General features: G+C 39.4%; 1 protein-coding gene across 8 annotated transcripts in view; it reads right to left on the bottom strand.

Moving 5' to 3' along the window:
- MAST4 (microtubule associated serine/threonine kinase family member 4) overlaps positions 1–14,583 on the bottom strand; it is a 545,650-nt gene that overhangs the window by 310,850 nt on the left and 220,217 nt on the right. Inside the window, exon 1 of one of the 8 annotated variants that reach the window (XM_088796543.1) lies at positions 10,110–10,215. The exons of 6 other annotated variants lie outside the window; for them this stretch is intronic. In XM_088796543.1, the coding sequence (XP_088652669.1) occupies positions 10,110–10,148 (39 nt within the window). In that variant the 5' untranslated portion in view covers positions 10,149–10,215. Of the gene's footprint in view, positions 1–10,109; positions 10,216–14,583 lie in introns of those variants that run through there. One more of the 8 variants, XM_088796541.1, reaches the window with a different exon arrangement.

Genomic DNA, 14,583 nt, shown 5'->3' with positions numbered 1-14,583 from the left:
TACAGATATTCCATTCAAATGGAACAGAAATCCTGGCTGAATTTGATGTAATCTCACTCAGGTTTTAAATTCACTCTCTGTTTCAAGCAATATAGTACCAACCTCATCATCTTCATTTAAGAATGAATTGCTTTTTCCATTACAGCCTCTAGTTTGAGATGTTTCATTGTGCCTTTTCAAAATTGTATTGCAATGAGACTTGTAGGCAAATTGTCAAAGTTGGAAGCAATTTGAAAAAAAAAAAAGTCTTCAAAATTGGATACATTATTTTCAAGGCCTGACACTAAACCATAAAACTACTTTGCTCTCTATGCAATTTTAACCAGTCCTGCAAAATAAGTGTTAAAATACACTTCATAGTAATTCTTGAAAACTATTCTAATGGAAATCTATTAGTCTGGGAGAAATTGTGTTCTCTCTTTATTCAGAGGCTAGTTCAATTAATTATTTAAAGCAGATGACTTCAGACTCTATATCTAGGCTTGGACTCTCTTTGGAAGTCTAAGCCCGTACACATATCCAACTGCTTATTGAAATCTCTACCTTGAAGGCTTCCACAGGTGCTTCAAACTCAAGACACACAGGAACAACTAATCATCTTCTCACCATCCAAGTCATTTATATTTGCTTATTTGTTTCTAGTCATAACACCTGCAACCTGAGAGTCACCTCCAGCTTCTTCCACCTCATTTACCAGCATCCCCAAGAGGTCACCACGTCCTGTTAATTCCACCTTCAGTTTTTTTTTCTCTGTCAGCATCTCATCCGAAGTATCATCTCTCACCTCTTTATTTCTAACCTCCTAGCTGTTCTTGGCTCCTTCCAAGGCATTCTTCATTAACAGGTGACAGAACAGTTGACAACTGGTCAAATATTTCTGTACTCTGCTTAAAATCTTCAAGTGGCTTCTATTGTGGGATAAAAGTCCAAATCTTTCAATGGGTCATCGTTGTTGGGACTCTGCTCATCACTTCCTGCCTCTCACATGCTCCATGTGCAGTACCTTGAAAAGGGCGCAACCTGTCTGGCCACCACACCTGTGCACACCCTGCTGTTTCCCCTGCCTGGAAATCCCTTCTTGCCTAACCAGCACCTACCTGTTCATCCTTCATCCTTCTTCAACAGGCAGAAATATCCCCACCTCCACAAATCCTTCCCGGCCTCCTGCAGCAGAGCTGGGCTCCATCCCCATTGTGACTAACACGAGTTGTGGCACTTGCTGTTGCAGAAATTGCTGTTTGTCTCCCCCACTGTACTATAAAAGCCTCATAGGTCGGGACCATATTGCACTCATTTCTGTACTGCCAGAGCCTAGAATAAAAGTGCAATAGTGTATATTTAAGACACAACACTCAGTCCTCTGACACAAACCTGTACAACACATGCTACTATTGCTATTATTATTATTATTATTATTATTATTAAACAATTATTGAAAGAAAGACAAAGCACGGAGTCTGTCCTTAATGGCCTTAATCAGAAGCATTCACATTCACAATCTAAATAGAATAGCAAATGTTTTGAGAATACAAGCATGTACATTACTAATGAGTATCTATGATATGGGTTCCAAATCGCAGGCATTTGTTATCTCGAGCATTAGGAGAATGCTTCAAGGGGCAAAGCAACTGTCTTACCATGCCCTTGAGGTGGTTTCCTGATGTAAACCACAGAGCATGTGCCAGCAATTTAAAAAAAAAAAAATGTAAAATTGCACCTGGACACCACCAATGTCCTGGGTCCTGTCAGGGTAATGACCCAGGGCTGCCTCCAGCCACACCACTATACTAATTGTGCCCCAAGCTGGGCTGGTTAATGGTTTGAGCTCTAACATTAGTACTATTGCCTTTATGTGGGAAGTCAAGAAACACGTACAATGAATATACCCACCCCTCACCCACCTCTTCATAAAAATAAACCCAGCTCTCAATAGAAGAAAGGAGACCAAAACTCTGCCATACATTGTAAAGCCTGCCAGACATACGTTGGAGACACAGAAGTGGTACATCCATGACTTGGGAGCTCCTTGGACCCAAACTCCCCAGAAGCAGTTGGTCTCAACCCTGGCTTCGCACCACTGAAAGGTGCTAATTGAGCCCATAGGGATTGCATCTAGGCCCTAGGCTTTATAAATCTCTCCAGATGGTTCAAAAGGGCAGCCTCAATTGAACTCCTGTCCTAAGATTTGGAGCTACCATGTTTCCCCGAAAATAAGACCGGGTCTTATATTAAGTTTTGCTCCAAAAGACGCATTAGGGCTTATGTTCAGGGGATGTCATCCTGAAAAATCATGCTAGGGCTTATTTTCCAGTTAGGTCTTATTTTTGGGGAAACACGGTATGCATCACATGGAACGAATTTACCTTTCTCACTTCCAGAAAGACGAACAGAATTTTAAAAAAAACAAAACAAAAAGCAGTCTTTAAGAGCCTTTCACTGATGGCAGTGAGGAGTATAAAGTTTTCTCTTAGACAATGAAACAAAAAAATTAAATTAGGCCTCCCAGACCCATTTCTTAAACTGATTATAAAAGTAATACATGCTTACTATTGAACAGTTCGAAGAACAATAATTCTTATGATTCCCACCATCAAGATATAACGAATTAACATTTTACTGCATTTTCTTCCTGTTAGTTTAGATGCTGATGACAATGAAGAAAAAGAAAATAGGTTCTTAGTAATTGTTAGATATGATGGATATTTTTTAACCTTTTTGAGACCTCATTTTAATTAATCCTCAGCAATTCTGTAAATAAGTGTATTTTATTGGTTAGGAATTAACCAGCCTGGCAAACATCATACAGCTAAGCAGCAAGGATGGCCTTGAACAGACCTGTGCTCAGGCATGCTCGTTCCTTCTCTCCCATGGGACTATCCTGTTCTCTCTCTCTCTCTCTCTCTCAGCCCTGCCTCACACATATGTATATGCATATGTGTGCATACGTATGCTATACATTTTTACACAGTTGTACATACATTATGCATACAGGTTAGTAACCTGGTCTTTTTTTTTTAACTTGGCATTATTATTGTCAATGTTTCCCTTATCATTAAATATTTGTCAAAAGCATGGTTCTAATAGCAGCATTGTTTTCTAACATGTGTGTCTCACAAGTTATTTGCCAATCTCCCTGCTCTTGGTTGCTTCCAATACAAATATATGACTTCTACGACATTTTAAACAGCTCTATCATTACTTATAATTTATTCAAAATGTAAGTTTCAAGTAAATTCAAACACCCTATTTGATTTCTTTAGACTCTGGTGCCAACAAGAAAACGAGTGGTTGCTGCATGCTTATCTTTGGAAGTTCACGTAATTCTCAATATTTACAGTTTATCTAGCTTGTTGACTAGCTGGTCTTTTAGTCTCTTTTCATCTTCAAAAATTATTCATTTAAATTTCACCATTTAAAATGCAACATTAGTAAAGTTTCAGGTCTTAGGTTGAGAAATATTTTCAGGCATCTTAAGATATTAAAAAACAATAATAAATAAAACCACACAGCTCTTAAAAGAAGGAGCTAAGAGCTAGCCGTGCAGAGGTGGTGGCTCATTTTATCTGGAAAGCTATCTCAACTGACTATGAAATGCTGTTCTAATCAGCTAGGCAAGTGGAAAGACACAGCCAGCTCTCTATCCGATTGAAAGAAGCAAACCAGTTCACCTAAGGAGGAAAAAACTTTCCGGGTACTGAACTCGAAACTAATTTCTCATGTGGGCCTAATATAAGAGACAATGCACAACATAACGGATACGGCTTCAAGGGGAGTTTTACACAAAGTGCAAAGTGGTCTCTCACAGCCATTTCTTTTAGCAACCCTCAATAAAAGGCAAGGACATAATGTGAAGTTGTTATACTGTAAAGGGATTTCTAGGGGAGCAGGTACGGACAGTCTAAGTGCGATAGGACCTGCTGTAGGGCAGACCTCAGGGAACCTGGGAAATGAAGGGTAAGAGGTCTTTTGGGCTATTCCTCTCACGCATCCCTTCTCTGAGCCAGGATCTGTAGAGCAGAGAGAGTCAAAATTGAGACTGCTTGCAGGACGTGAGGCGCAGGTCTCCTGACTTATTGACTCAAAGAGACCCGTGCGCTACAGGTAGATACTAAAGTGCAAGGGAAGAAGCAACATTTTTCCAGGAGGATTATTGGAAAGGCATCATTACACAAAAGTAAGAAACAGTTGGGGGCCATAACTTTTCACAAAAAGCAGCTTTAAATCCGTTCAAATGCTTGAACGCAGGTCAGGCCCCAGAGATCTGCACTATGAAATTTGAACATTGACTTTGCCTGGCAAAATGCTAAGAGCAAGGTGTATTACAGCAAATAAGTATATTTTATTGGTTAGGAATTAACTGGCTTGGCCAGCATCATACAGGTAAGCAGCAAGGATGGCCCTGAACACTCCAAAGCTCAGGCATGCTCTTTCCTGCTATCCCACAGGGCTATCCTGCACGCGCGCGCGCGCACACGTTCGTTATAAACCATGCTGTTTTATACTTCGATTGTCCATCCAGGTCTGCTCTCCACCCCATACTGGGCCTTGGAGCTCGCACACTTGGATGACATACATGCTCCCTTGCTCCGCCTCTGTCTTCTGGTTGGGTTTGCCAAAGGGAAGCACCAGCAAGAATTCAGAAGGAAGGGGCAAGAAAGGTTGAGATATCCCCCTGGCACCTCCCTGTGGAGTCACCATGGGCTGGCCATGTCCCTTCACCTAAGGCACCTGTCACATGCCTTTTCTATCTCCAGGTTTCTAACTGCTCCTCCATCACTCCCTTCAGGCCTAGTGATGTTAGCGGCCCCCTGTTGCTTCTCGCGCGGGGACTGCGCTGTTTCTTAAACTCTCCCTACACCCTGGCCACCCCTGTTAAATAGTCTCTTTTGTTAAACTCTCCTCACGTCATCCAATTCATGCACGCCGTCATTTTTCTTGCCACACCCTGCCTGAAACTCACATTTAATTACGTAAAACCTCATAATGCAAGCCTCGGTGGCAATACAGAGGGAAGTAAATTAAGGTTAACTGAGTAAGTACTATGTGCCAGATACGGTGCTAAAGTAAAAAATTTACTTTAGTCTCCTTCAATCTTGAAACACTTCACTTTTTTAAATCCCTTTTTACAGATGTGGATACAGAGGTCAGAGCAGTTAAAAAACTTGTCTAACGTGACAGCTACTCATTGTCACTGGACACATACGTGACTAAAACCACTAATCCTCAAAGGGTTTATAGTTTTAGTGTAACAGATTCATAAATTCAATAATTTTAAAAGTAATGCTTCATTCAATAGGCCCTTGTCCAATCCATCCTGTTTGTCAGCCTAGATCCCCACTTCGCTCCCCTGGTTTAAAATCGCCATGTGACTTTCTATATCTACCTTAGGACGGAGCAAACATGCACATCTAATTTACCCTCAGTCTGCTTTTCGGGTCTCATCTCCAACTCTGGCTTTCAAATTCGTTTATTTTGCACTGTTTTTAAAAAAACTTTAACAAAATTCTTAGAGTACAAAATAAGAATTTGAATAACCAAGATTTTGAGGGCACGCCATCCTTATCCCCTGTGGATCAGGAAACTAAAACTATCGTATTTTATCTCTATCTGAGACAGAACTTGAACTCCAGTGGATAAGAAACATCACTGAGCTATGGCCGTAACTGGTCTAATGAATTAGGTGCTCATAACTACTGTAAGTTCATTTACCATCTTGATTCTTTTATGTCCCAAAGAAGTCGTTATGCCTTTCTGGAACCTTTGACAAACAAAAGAACCTTAGCTCAAAGTACTATTATCAGAAGTGTTTCTAGTATAACCCTCCAGCTGGGCTTCTTCTTTATAACCCAGAGTCTTCAAATGACTAAGGACAGAGTAATACTCCCATGTAATGATCCTGCTATTAAAGTTCAGGTAAAGTGTAAACACATCCATAATCACATTAAAGTTGACACAGAAGAAACATTGAGACATTATGAATGGAATGACCTACATTCAGGCATTGTGAAACACAAGTAGCTTGATACCCAGTCAGAAGGTGAGAGTCCACCTGCTTCTTTGCTTTCAAAAATTGAATTCCAGATCAAGACCAGTGGAAAATCAGAGCCTAGGCCAAGGTAAGAATGTTAGCTTCATGTTGTTGCTTCAAATAAGGCTGGGGGATGAGGTCAGGTGTTGGGGGGAAAGAAGCCAACGAAACAAAAACACCTTAAATGTAAATCTAGAAGTCTAAATTATAAACATTTAGTTCTTAACTGTATCATATAGGATTTAAAAAATATATATATTCTGGCTGCATGTGACAGTCTAGAAGTGGACTGAAATGGTAGCATTTAATTAGGGGAGGGGAGAAATCAACAGAAGATGACACCAGACAAAGAAAAGCACAGGATGGCAGGAAAGGACTGCAGGAGGTCTCTCAAGGGATACCCTCCCTCTTTTAGTGACTCCTCCTTTTTTTAGTGATGCCTGCTGTTCATTTGTCTCCAGCCCTGGGATCCATCACATTAGGGATAAGGGACACTTTCATTAAAACAAACAAAAGGGAAACATATAACAGAAATCACTACAACAATTAATTTCCCTGACAGTTAAAAAATATGATCCATGTATGAGGGATATTAGGTCCAAAAAGAACGAGTTATCCTTTGACGAATTAGACCTGTCTAGAAATTCAAATTGCCCCAAGTCCAAGGTCTGCCCAAGCCCATCTATCCTTCAGAGCTTCCCATGTTTTGAGATGCAATCTGAAAAGTTTCCCAGATTCTAACAGTGGAAGCCATTGGGGCCTCTTTCTCTCCTTCTCATTTCAAAGGCAGTGATTGAAGTGCTATCAGTAGTACTGGAAATATTAATACAGTCCACAGAAAAGATGGAAAAGTGCAGTCACTTAAGATGAACAACTCCGTCGCGTTGCCATTTTATGAGGTAGTCATGCCTTGAAAAATTATATGTTCTGACTAAAAATAATTTTTCAAAGTCCAAATTTTAAATATACTACTAGCATGGCTGTGTTTGAAGAGCTAGAGGAACTGAAATTCGAAAAACAGGTGCCAAACGTAGACTGCATTATTTTATACTAAACATATACTATATTATTATCAAGTTAAATTTTAGGGAATTAGAATATTTGGGTGCTCTAGATTTTTCACATGAGACTTTAAGCTATTTAAAGAACTGGTCAGTTCCAGTTCTAAGCATCTAACACTAAGCATGTATTCAGTGTGACAGACCAACAGATTCATATATAAAATCCTATAGCCTGTCATAATGATCCCTGTAAATAAATAATGTTTACTGTCTTTACTGGTGATTCTTCTAACTTAAAGACAAATTCAAACAGCAAACCTGGAGTAAAAATATAACTATTTCATTTTGCTAGTAATGACATGGAATGTTATAAAGAACAGAAATCAGTACTCTTCAAAAACATAATACTTACTGAGTACCTATTACATGCTAATATATATATATATATATATATATATATATATATATATTATCGCTGTTAATTGAAAAAACTTAATTATACCTATCTCCTATTTAATCCACTCAAAAGTGTTATGTTACAGTGTGCATTTTACAGAATAAACAGAAACAGAGAGGGTACTTGTTCAAGGTTACCTAGTAGAACTAAGAATACAAATGTGTAGGTTTCTGCCTAGGTTTACTACAGGTGTACCTCATTTGCTTGTAAAAATGTTTCACATAGTATAATATATATATATATATATATATATATTATACTATGTGAAACATTTATATATATGTGAAACGTATATATATATATATATATATATATATATATATACACACATACATGTTTGTAAATTGACTTAATTCTTATTTTTAATGAGTTTCAGGTATACAATACAATGTAATACCTTGCTTACCAAAAAAATAAGACCTAACAGGAAAATAAGCCCTAGCATGATTTTTCAGGATGACATCCCCTGAGTATAAGCCCTAAAGCATCTTTTGGAGCAAAAATGAATATAAGACCCGGTCTTATTTTCAGGGAAACACGGTAGTTAGACATCTATACCCCTCACAAAATGATAACTCCCCTCCCCCAATCTACTACCCCTCTGACATCGTATATAGCTGTTACAAAAATTAACTTAATTCTTAAATTCACTAGGTGGCGTTACTCTTATGAACTCCACAGTGACATCTATTGTAATACAAATAAATACTTACATCTTGTATTTTGTAAATAGTTTCCTTATATGGGAATTTCTAAAAACAGCTACTCTGTATATGTGATGTCTTTTAAAAAAAAATATTAGATATAATGGGAGTAAAATAAAAACAGGCTTTGTTTAAGCAAAAGTAAAGTCATAACTGTGAGGAGGCAGAACTTTTAAGCACTTTTGTATTGTTATTTCTCACAGAGGGAAGGCATTTATTTCACGCATAATAGAAAGCTGACGTTCTTTAGCGATTATGTAGGTTATGGCAGGTGTGGTAAAAGTATGTAAGTGCAATGAGGCTCTAACACTCTACGTACTACGTTAACAAGTAATGTTCCTTTGTTTCGTTGCAAAGCTTTTAGATAGAAAGTAACTCCATATCTTAAATAGCCACAATAATGATTTATTTCTAAAATTAAAAGGTCTATAAAACCTACCCTTCTCAAAAGCACCATGTTTCACCGAAATCCTCTGAAGTTGTGATAATATATAATATAGAAATAAACCAAAAAAGGAGTGTCATATCGAAAATGCATTTAAAAATTATCTGAAGTGAATTAAACGAAGGAGACAACTCTCAGAATTGCCATCAATTTACTAATAATCCGAACCCTTAGAAGTTTAATTGGAGTTTATCATCTTTTTAACAAAGAGACTTTTCATATCTAACCAGTGACCCCAAAGAGGATGTGGACCCACACAAACAGCTGTGCATTACCAGAACTTTATAAATGTGATGAAAACAAAGAAAAGGAAATCCACAGCAGTGACTAACCACACTGTACATTCAAAACAATGACCACACAGAAAATCATTAAAGAGGCAGTCTGTTTACTTAGGTTTGGAACAATAGATGACATTTAACACCAACTTCTTTAATCCCTCTTTTGTTTACCTGCAAACAATCCTTAAAACAGTAGAGTAACATGAATAATATTAATAATTGCCATTTAGAACAAAAAAACAGACAGCCAGACCAAGTGTGAGTCAAAGACCATTAAGGGATATCTGGAAGCATTTCTACACGTGCCGTGTATTCTGTATTCTCAAGCATGCACTTAAGAAAAAAATTCAAAAATAGTGGATGAGAGTTTGACAAAAGTTAATGATTAGATTCTTTTATAGAGAAAAACGTCACTTACACAACAGGAAAAAAAGAGTTACCAAGGAGTTAAACATACTAATTTTGAACATACTTATGTCTTGGCTTCCTTAAACTTACAAGCTGCCAACAGATGTTGTTGTTTTTTTTTCTTTTTTCATATATTCCAATTTGCCAAGTTTTAACTTGGAATACATTTGTACAACTAAAGTCAGAGTGATTTAATTAGAGAAAGTTGGGCACAAAAAGCAAGGCAATAAGATACATATCTTTCCTCATCTCAACATAAACAAATTAGACTGAACTTTGATGGAACTGCCAGCAGAAACTTTCATTGTACTGACAGGAGGAAAACTCTCAGCAGCTGCACACATCTGCGAGGCGGTCAGACAGATGCTGTGGCCACACGGGGTGGATCCCAGCACAAAACTGGGTCCTGTGTTCCCAGAACTGAATGGAGTTGCTACCTTCGACAGACTTCCCAGACACTTGACAGAAAGCCAAATCGACCCATCAGCTGTCACTGCCAGCCACAATTTAACTATTCTTGAACAACCAGCAGAAAAACCACCAACCACCAAAGTACCAAACTAAAAAGTTGCATCCACTGACTCTGACAAAAGAGCCTTTCTCGTTTGAACCCTGTGATGTGTCATTGAGCCCGGTAACTAGAGACTTCACGTATCACGTTGCCAAGTGGATACTAAGAACTGTGCACATATTTGTGCCCAGGAAAGGAATGAAAAGGGAACTTCGAAATCCTCAATGGCTGGCCGCTGACAATGCTGTATTTCAAGAAGGGAAGGATCTCCTACCTGGAGCCCTCTGCGTCTTAGAATGCTGGACTCATCCATTTCCCCCTCCGCTTTCTCTGAGCCTCTCACAACAGTCTAGCCATGCTGTGCTACCTCTACTTCGGCACGCTAATTCAGAGCCGGCAGCTGCTAAGCACTTACATCACGCTCTCGCTGATTGGAGCCCGCAGTCAGCTGGTCCCGCTTAGTTATTCACTCCAGCAACTTCGGAGATCACGAATGCTTGCAGTTCGGAGGGAGCGCGCAGCAAGTGGGCTCAGGCACCTTAATGCATTCGTTTATCCAGGCGGAGGAGGCTCTTGCTATCAGACAGGAAATTGTGGGATCCCTATGTTTTCTTCTTCACAGTGCTGGCTCTGGCATTCCCGGCGACCAGTAAATGGCTTTTGGCAGTGGCTTCAGCTCAAGCCTCTTCTGAGCAACTATGAGGTCAAAGAGGCTAAGTAAATCAGTGGTGACAGACACCTCTGTAAAAGGCAGTCACTGACTGGGACGGTGAGAAACTGGGGCACAGCTGGTCAGCCAAGCAGCACCACCATGCCTGGCGCACTCAGGTCTTCTGATGGAATCAAAGAAAAAGCGTAGCAGAGCACACACACACACACACACACACACACACACACACACAGGCTGCCTGAAAACCTGAAAACAGAGGGCTCAGGGTGGTCGCTCTCCAGCCACAGGAGAACACTTGACACCTCCCAGCATGAAAGCCAATTCATTTACATAAATACTTCACCAGTCAGTGCCTAGCCCAAAGATAGAAACATTTTAGATTTTAATTTCCCTTGTGATAACAACTTAGTTCTGTGGATACCTGACCAAAATGTGAAAAGGGAGAAGAAATTCTAAGAGCCATCATTAGGTGGAATATTAACCTATTTATAGTCTATAAGCCGCTAAAAAAAAAAAATTCCCATCATGTGCAATTTCACAGTCTGTTTCAGCTTGTTTACTCCGCTCATCCTCATCTTATTTCAATTCAAAGCAACCAAGAGATGAATATGAAGTTTTCATTACTGGCCGGGCACAGGAGGGACAATATATGATACTACCAATTTATAATAAATTACTCCTCCTTGATTTCCATTCTAAAGATATTTAAATTGAGAGAATTGTTTGGTCTGAGAGGCAGACACTAGGACTATCTGCGGTTTGTCTGGGAATCACCTCCTCCTTCAGTCTATTCACTAGACAAAGTGATTTTCTTGAAAGAAAGATAGTCAGGAAAAAGACATAATTTAAAAAAAAAATCAGTAATCCCTGGATTTTACATAGTCCAAATATCTAGTGATTTCTAAATGTGGGGGTGGGGAGGAAAGTGTCTAATGGTTCCTTACTCCTCCACCTGCTATTACACCAGCTTTTTGTCTCTTTCTGGCTGTCAACACACTATTAGGCTTGATATCAATTGATTAGATTACGTCATTAAAAATAGCTCAGGGATTTATGAATCTAACCACTGAGGAAAACTGATTGCTTTTTATGTTCCCTAACGGTCTTCGCTACATCTCCGGACACAAAGAGAAAACTTGTCAAGAAATGTCACCACTAGCAGAGGCATCAGCAGAGAAGGGTGTCAGTGTACTGTACAATTTAGACATGCTCCTTTGATACCACGTAAGGGAGAAAACTCCAGAGTATTTAGTTCTCTCTCATGTGGAGAAGTAATGTCATCTCTAAAAGCAAAGAAACAGCATCAATGTGGTCATCGCTCAAGCCGAAATGTACCAACAAATTCAAGCACAAACAGTTGTTTTAAAAAGACTTTTAAAGCTCTACGTTTTTGTTTAAAGGGAAAGACAAAAAAAAAAAAAAAGAAGAAGAAGAAGAAAAGAAATGAAAACAAAAATTGTAAGGGCAAGGAGGGAGAGTTGGGCTTGCTATCCGCAGGCAACCTGCAAAGCTGGCGATACCCGTCCTTGACAGGCCTGCCTGTACTTTAATCTTTTCCTAAAGAAAGAAGACCTTTCTCTTCAATGCAAACAAAAGCAATGACAGTTGTTGCCATTTCTCCCTCAAGTCATCCTCCCGAGAGAAAAGCGTAAACAGTTCCCTGAATTTGAAGTGTTTCAGACAAAAAGCCTTGGCAGCAGGTCAGACTATATTTACCAACTTAGAGTGTCATTGTTATCTGTGTACAGAGGTGTAACGAAGTCCTAACTTATTTTAGGGAAAAAAAACACCTTGACCAAAGAAGCTGAACTTTGAAAAGCCAAAGCCAAGCACAAGTGTACTTGTGTACTGAGGACTGTGATCTTCACTGAGCTGGTCCTTTTTGAAAAACTGGGGTCCAATGGAGAACATCAAGTTCTCAGTAAACAGAAGGAAAGGAACAGCTTTTCCCCTTGAAATAAAGATCACAGGTTTCCAGGAGAAAAGAAAAAAAAGAAGTACAAGTATCTTTTCTGTGACCAATTGAGTAGGCTAGTTGGAAGCACTATCAGAAGACATTTCAAGGACACGCTGTAAAAAGTCAGGTGACATGTATCCCAGATAAGTGGACTCTAGGCATCGTAGGCACTTGGCAGCTAGCATGGTTTAGTGGGCGGGAGGACTAAAAAGGAATTTGGCTAAGGGTGAAACGTACGTACGTTTCTTAACAAAGGAATATTTTGAGATACAAATCTAGGTTAGTATTCAACTGTTAACTAAGCCTAAGATGAGGATTATGACCATTGCACCATCAAATCTGGTATGAAAAAATATCGATTACCTGTCAAAAAGGATCACTTTGAGAAGTGAGACACACACATTTTAAAGAAATAAAACCAGCCAGAGGCAAAAACATTTGGGACAAAAATGAAAGGCTGCTGAAAAATAACATCGAGCAATAATGGCTTAGCGGAGGGAATAGTAAAAGGAAAACTGCTACATTTACCCTTTGCTATATTTTTTTCTCATCAAGATAAGCCATGTGTTAAAATGTAATAAAAACTTCAAATGATGACACTATTCGCAGGTAATTAGGGTCTAGCCTAATTTCCATTAATAAACTCATTTTTCCTGTCATTTTATACCTTCATGGAATATGTTCACAATCTTGTAAGTCAATTCACAAAGCACCAACCTGAATGTATAGTTAAATAAAATCTGGTAGGCTTTCTTATTGCTTGTAATCTAAAGCCAGTGGCTTCCTGGTACTTGATTTTTTTAAAAAAACTTATTTGTATGGATACACCACATGCTCACTCTGTGGTGGGCATAACTTACTTCACAGAATACTCAAAATCTATGGGCCCTGTAACAAGCGTCACATTTAATTTTTCTCCTTATTACAATAAATGGCTCATGGAAACAAAAACAACACCAAACTCTAACAGAAACTCAGGGAAGCGGTGGGAAGCATTGGTTTGCATACATTTTCACAAGGGGGTAGATTTTGTAAACATTGTCCACAGTAATGCCATTTAGCACAAGGATACAGGTTTGTCACCTGATTTACATGCTCAGATATTTTTCAGACATATGGAAACAAGTTACCTGTCTTCACTAGTTCCACACTGGTTACTCTAAAGTAAAGGTACCATCTGCTTCTACCCACTTTTTAGCAACTGAATATTCACTGGGGGAACATCTGGGAAGAACACGGTGAGAAACTTTGTAAAAACCAAAGAGGGTGGATGTTTCCAAGCGTAACCATGCCCACCGCACTCCACCAGCCTTATCCCACTCCCTGCCTGCAGCTCTTAGCCTTCGGCTCCTGGATCACTGACTCAGAAGCCAAGAGAGGTGAAGTGTGAGGGGAGTGAGAGGACCATTTCCTGGTGGAGGAGGAGGTTTCTACCTCCGCAGCAGCCAGAGGAAGAAGAGTCAGAAAAGTACCTCTCTTACTTGTCCACAAGTCACAGTTCTCAGCCTGCTCAGAATGTGATTTCTAGAAGCATCACCACAGTTTGTGGTGGGATGTCCCCTTAATGTTTTCCTGTGTACGTGTGGCAGCTATCACTGCTTCTTAGCAGGACAAACGGCTACATACTGCATTAACTGCCGTATCCTGTTTTTAGACAATAGACCAAAGGGTTCATATGTCTCTATTTACGTTCATTTCCAAGGAAAGCCAATATGGCCAAGTGGATAAATCCCTCGATTCATTCACTGATTACTTTTTCCACTCATATGATGAATGCCAGTGGCTAACGAGGGTGCTGTAGTTTAAAAAAGTAATATAAAAGTCATAAAAAGTTACAAAGGAGAAATAGACCATTCATGAGGATGCATCCAGTATCCAGTACTGTGAATACAGTCGTACCTCTGTGTCAATTTAAGTGCTGGCCACAGACAAGTTATGGGGTGTGGCCTCTACTTTCTTCTTGACTGTCTCTGGGCCTCAAGGGGCTCCATTCTGAGTTTGAACAACTCTTCATCCTCCTGGCTGCAAAGCTATATGGCTCTATGTACAACATATTTATGTATAATGAAGTGAATTCCATAAAACCGAGGGCACCATGCTAGTTGCTGTGCCAGGCATGAC

Source organism: Rhinolophus sinicus, chromosome 3, assembly GCF_057876585.1.
Source record: "Rhinolophus sinicus isolate RSI-liver-muscle chromosome 3, RSI-T2T, whole genome shotgun sequence".
NCBI lineage: Eukaryota > Metazoa > Chordata > Mammalia > Chiroptera > Rhinolophidae > Rhinolophus > Rhinolophus sinicus.
Note: the sequence above shows the minus strand (reverse complement) of the source record. Positions and strands in the feature narration are given on the sequence as shown.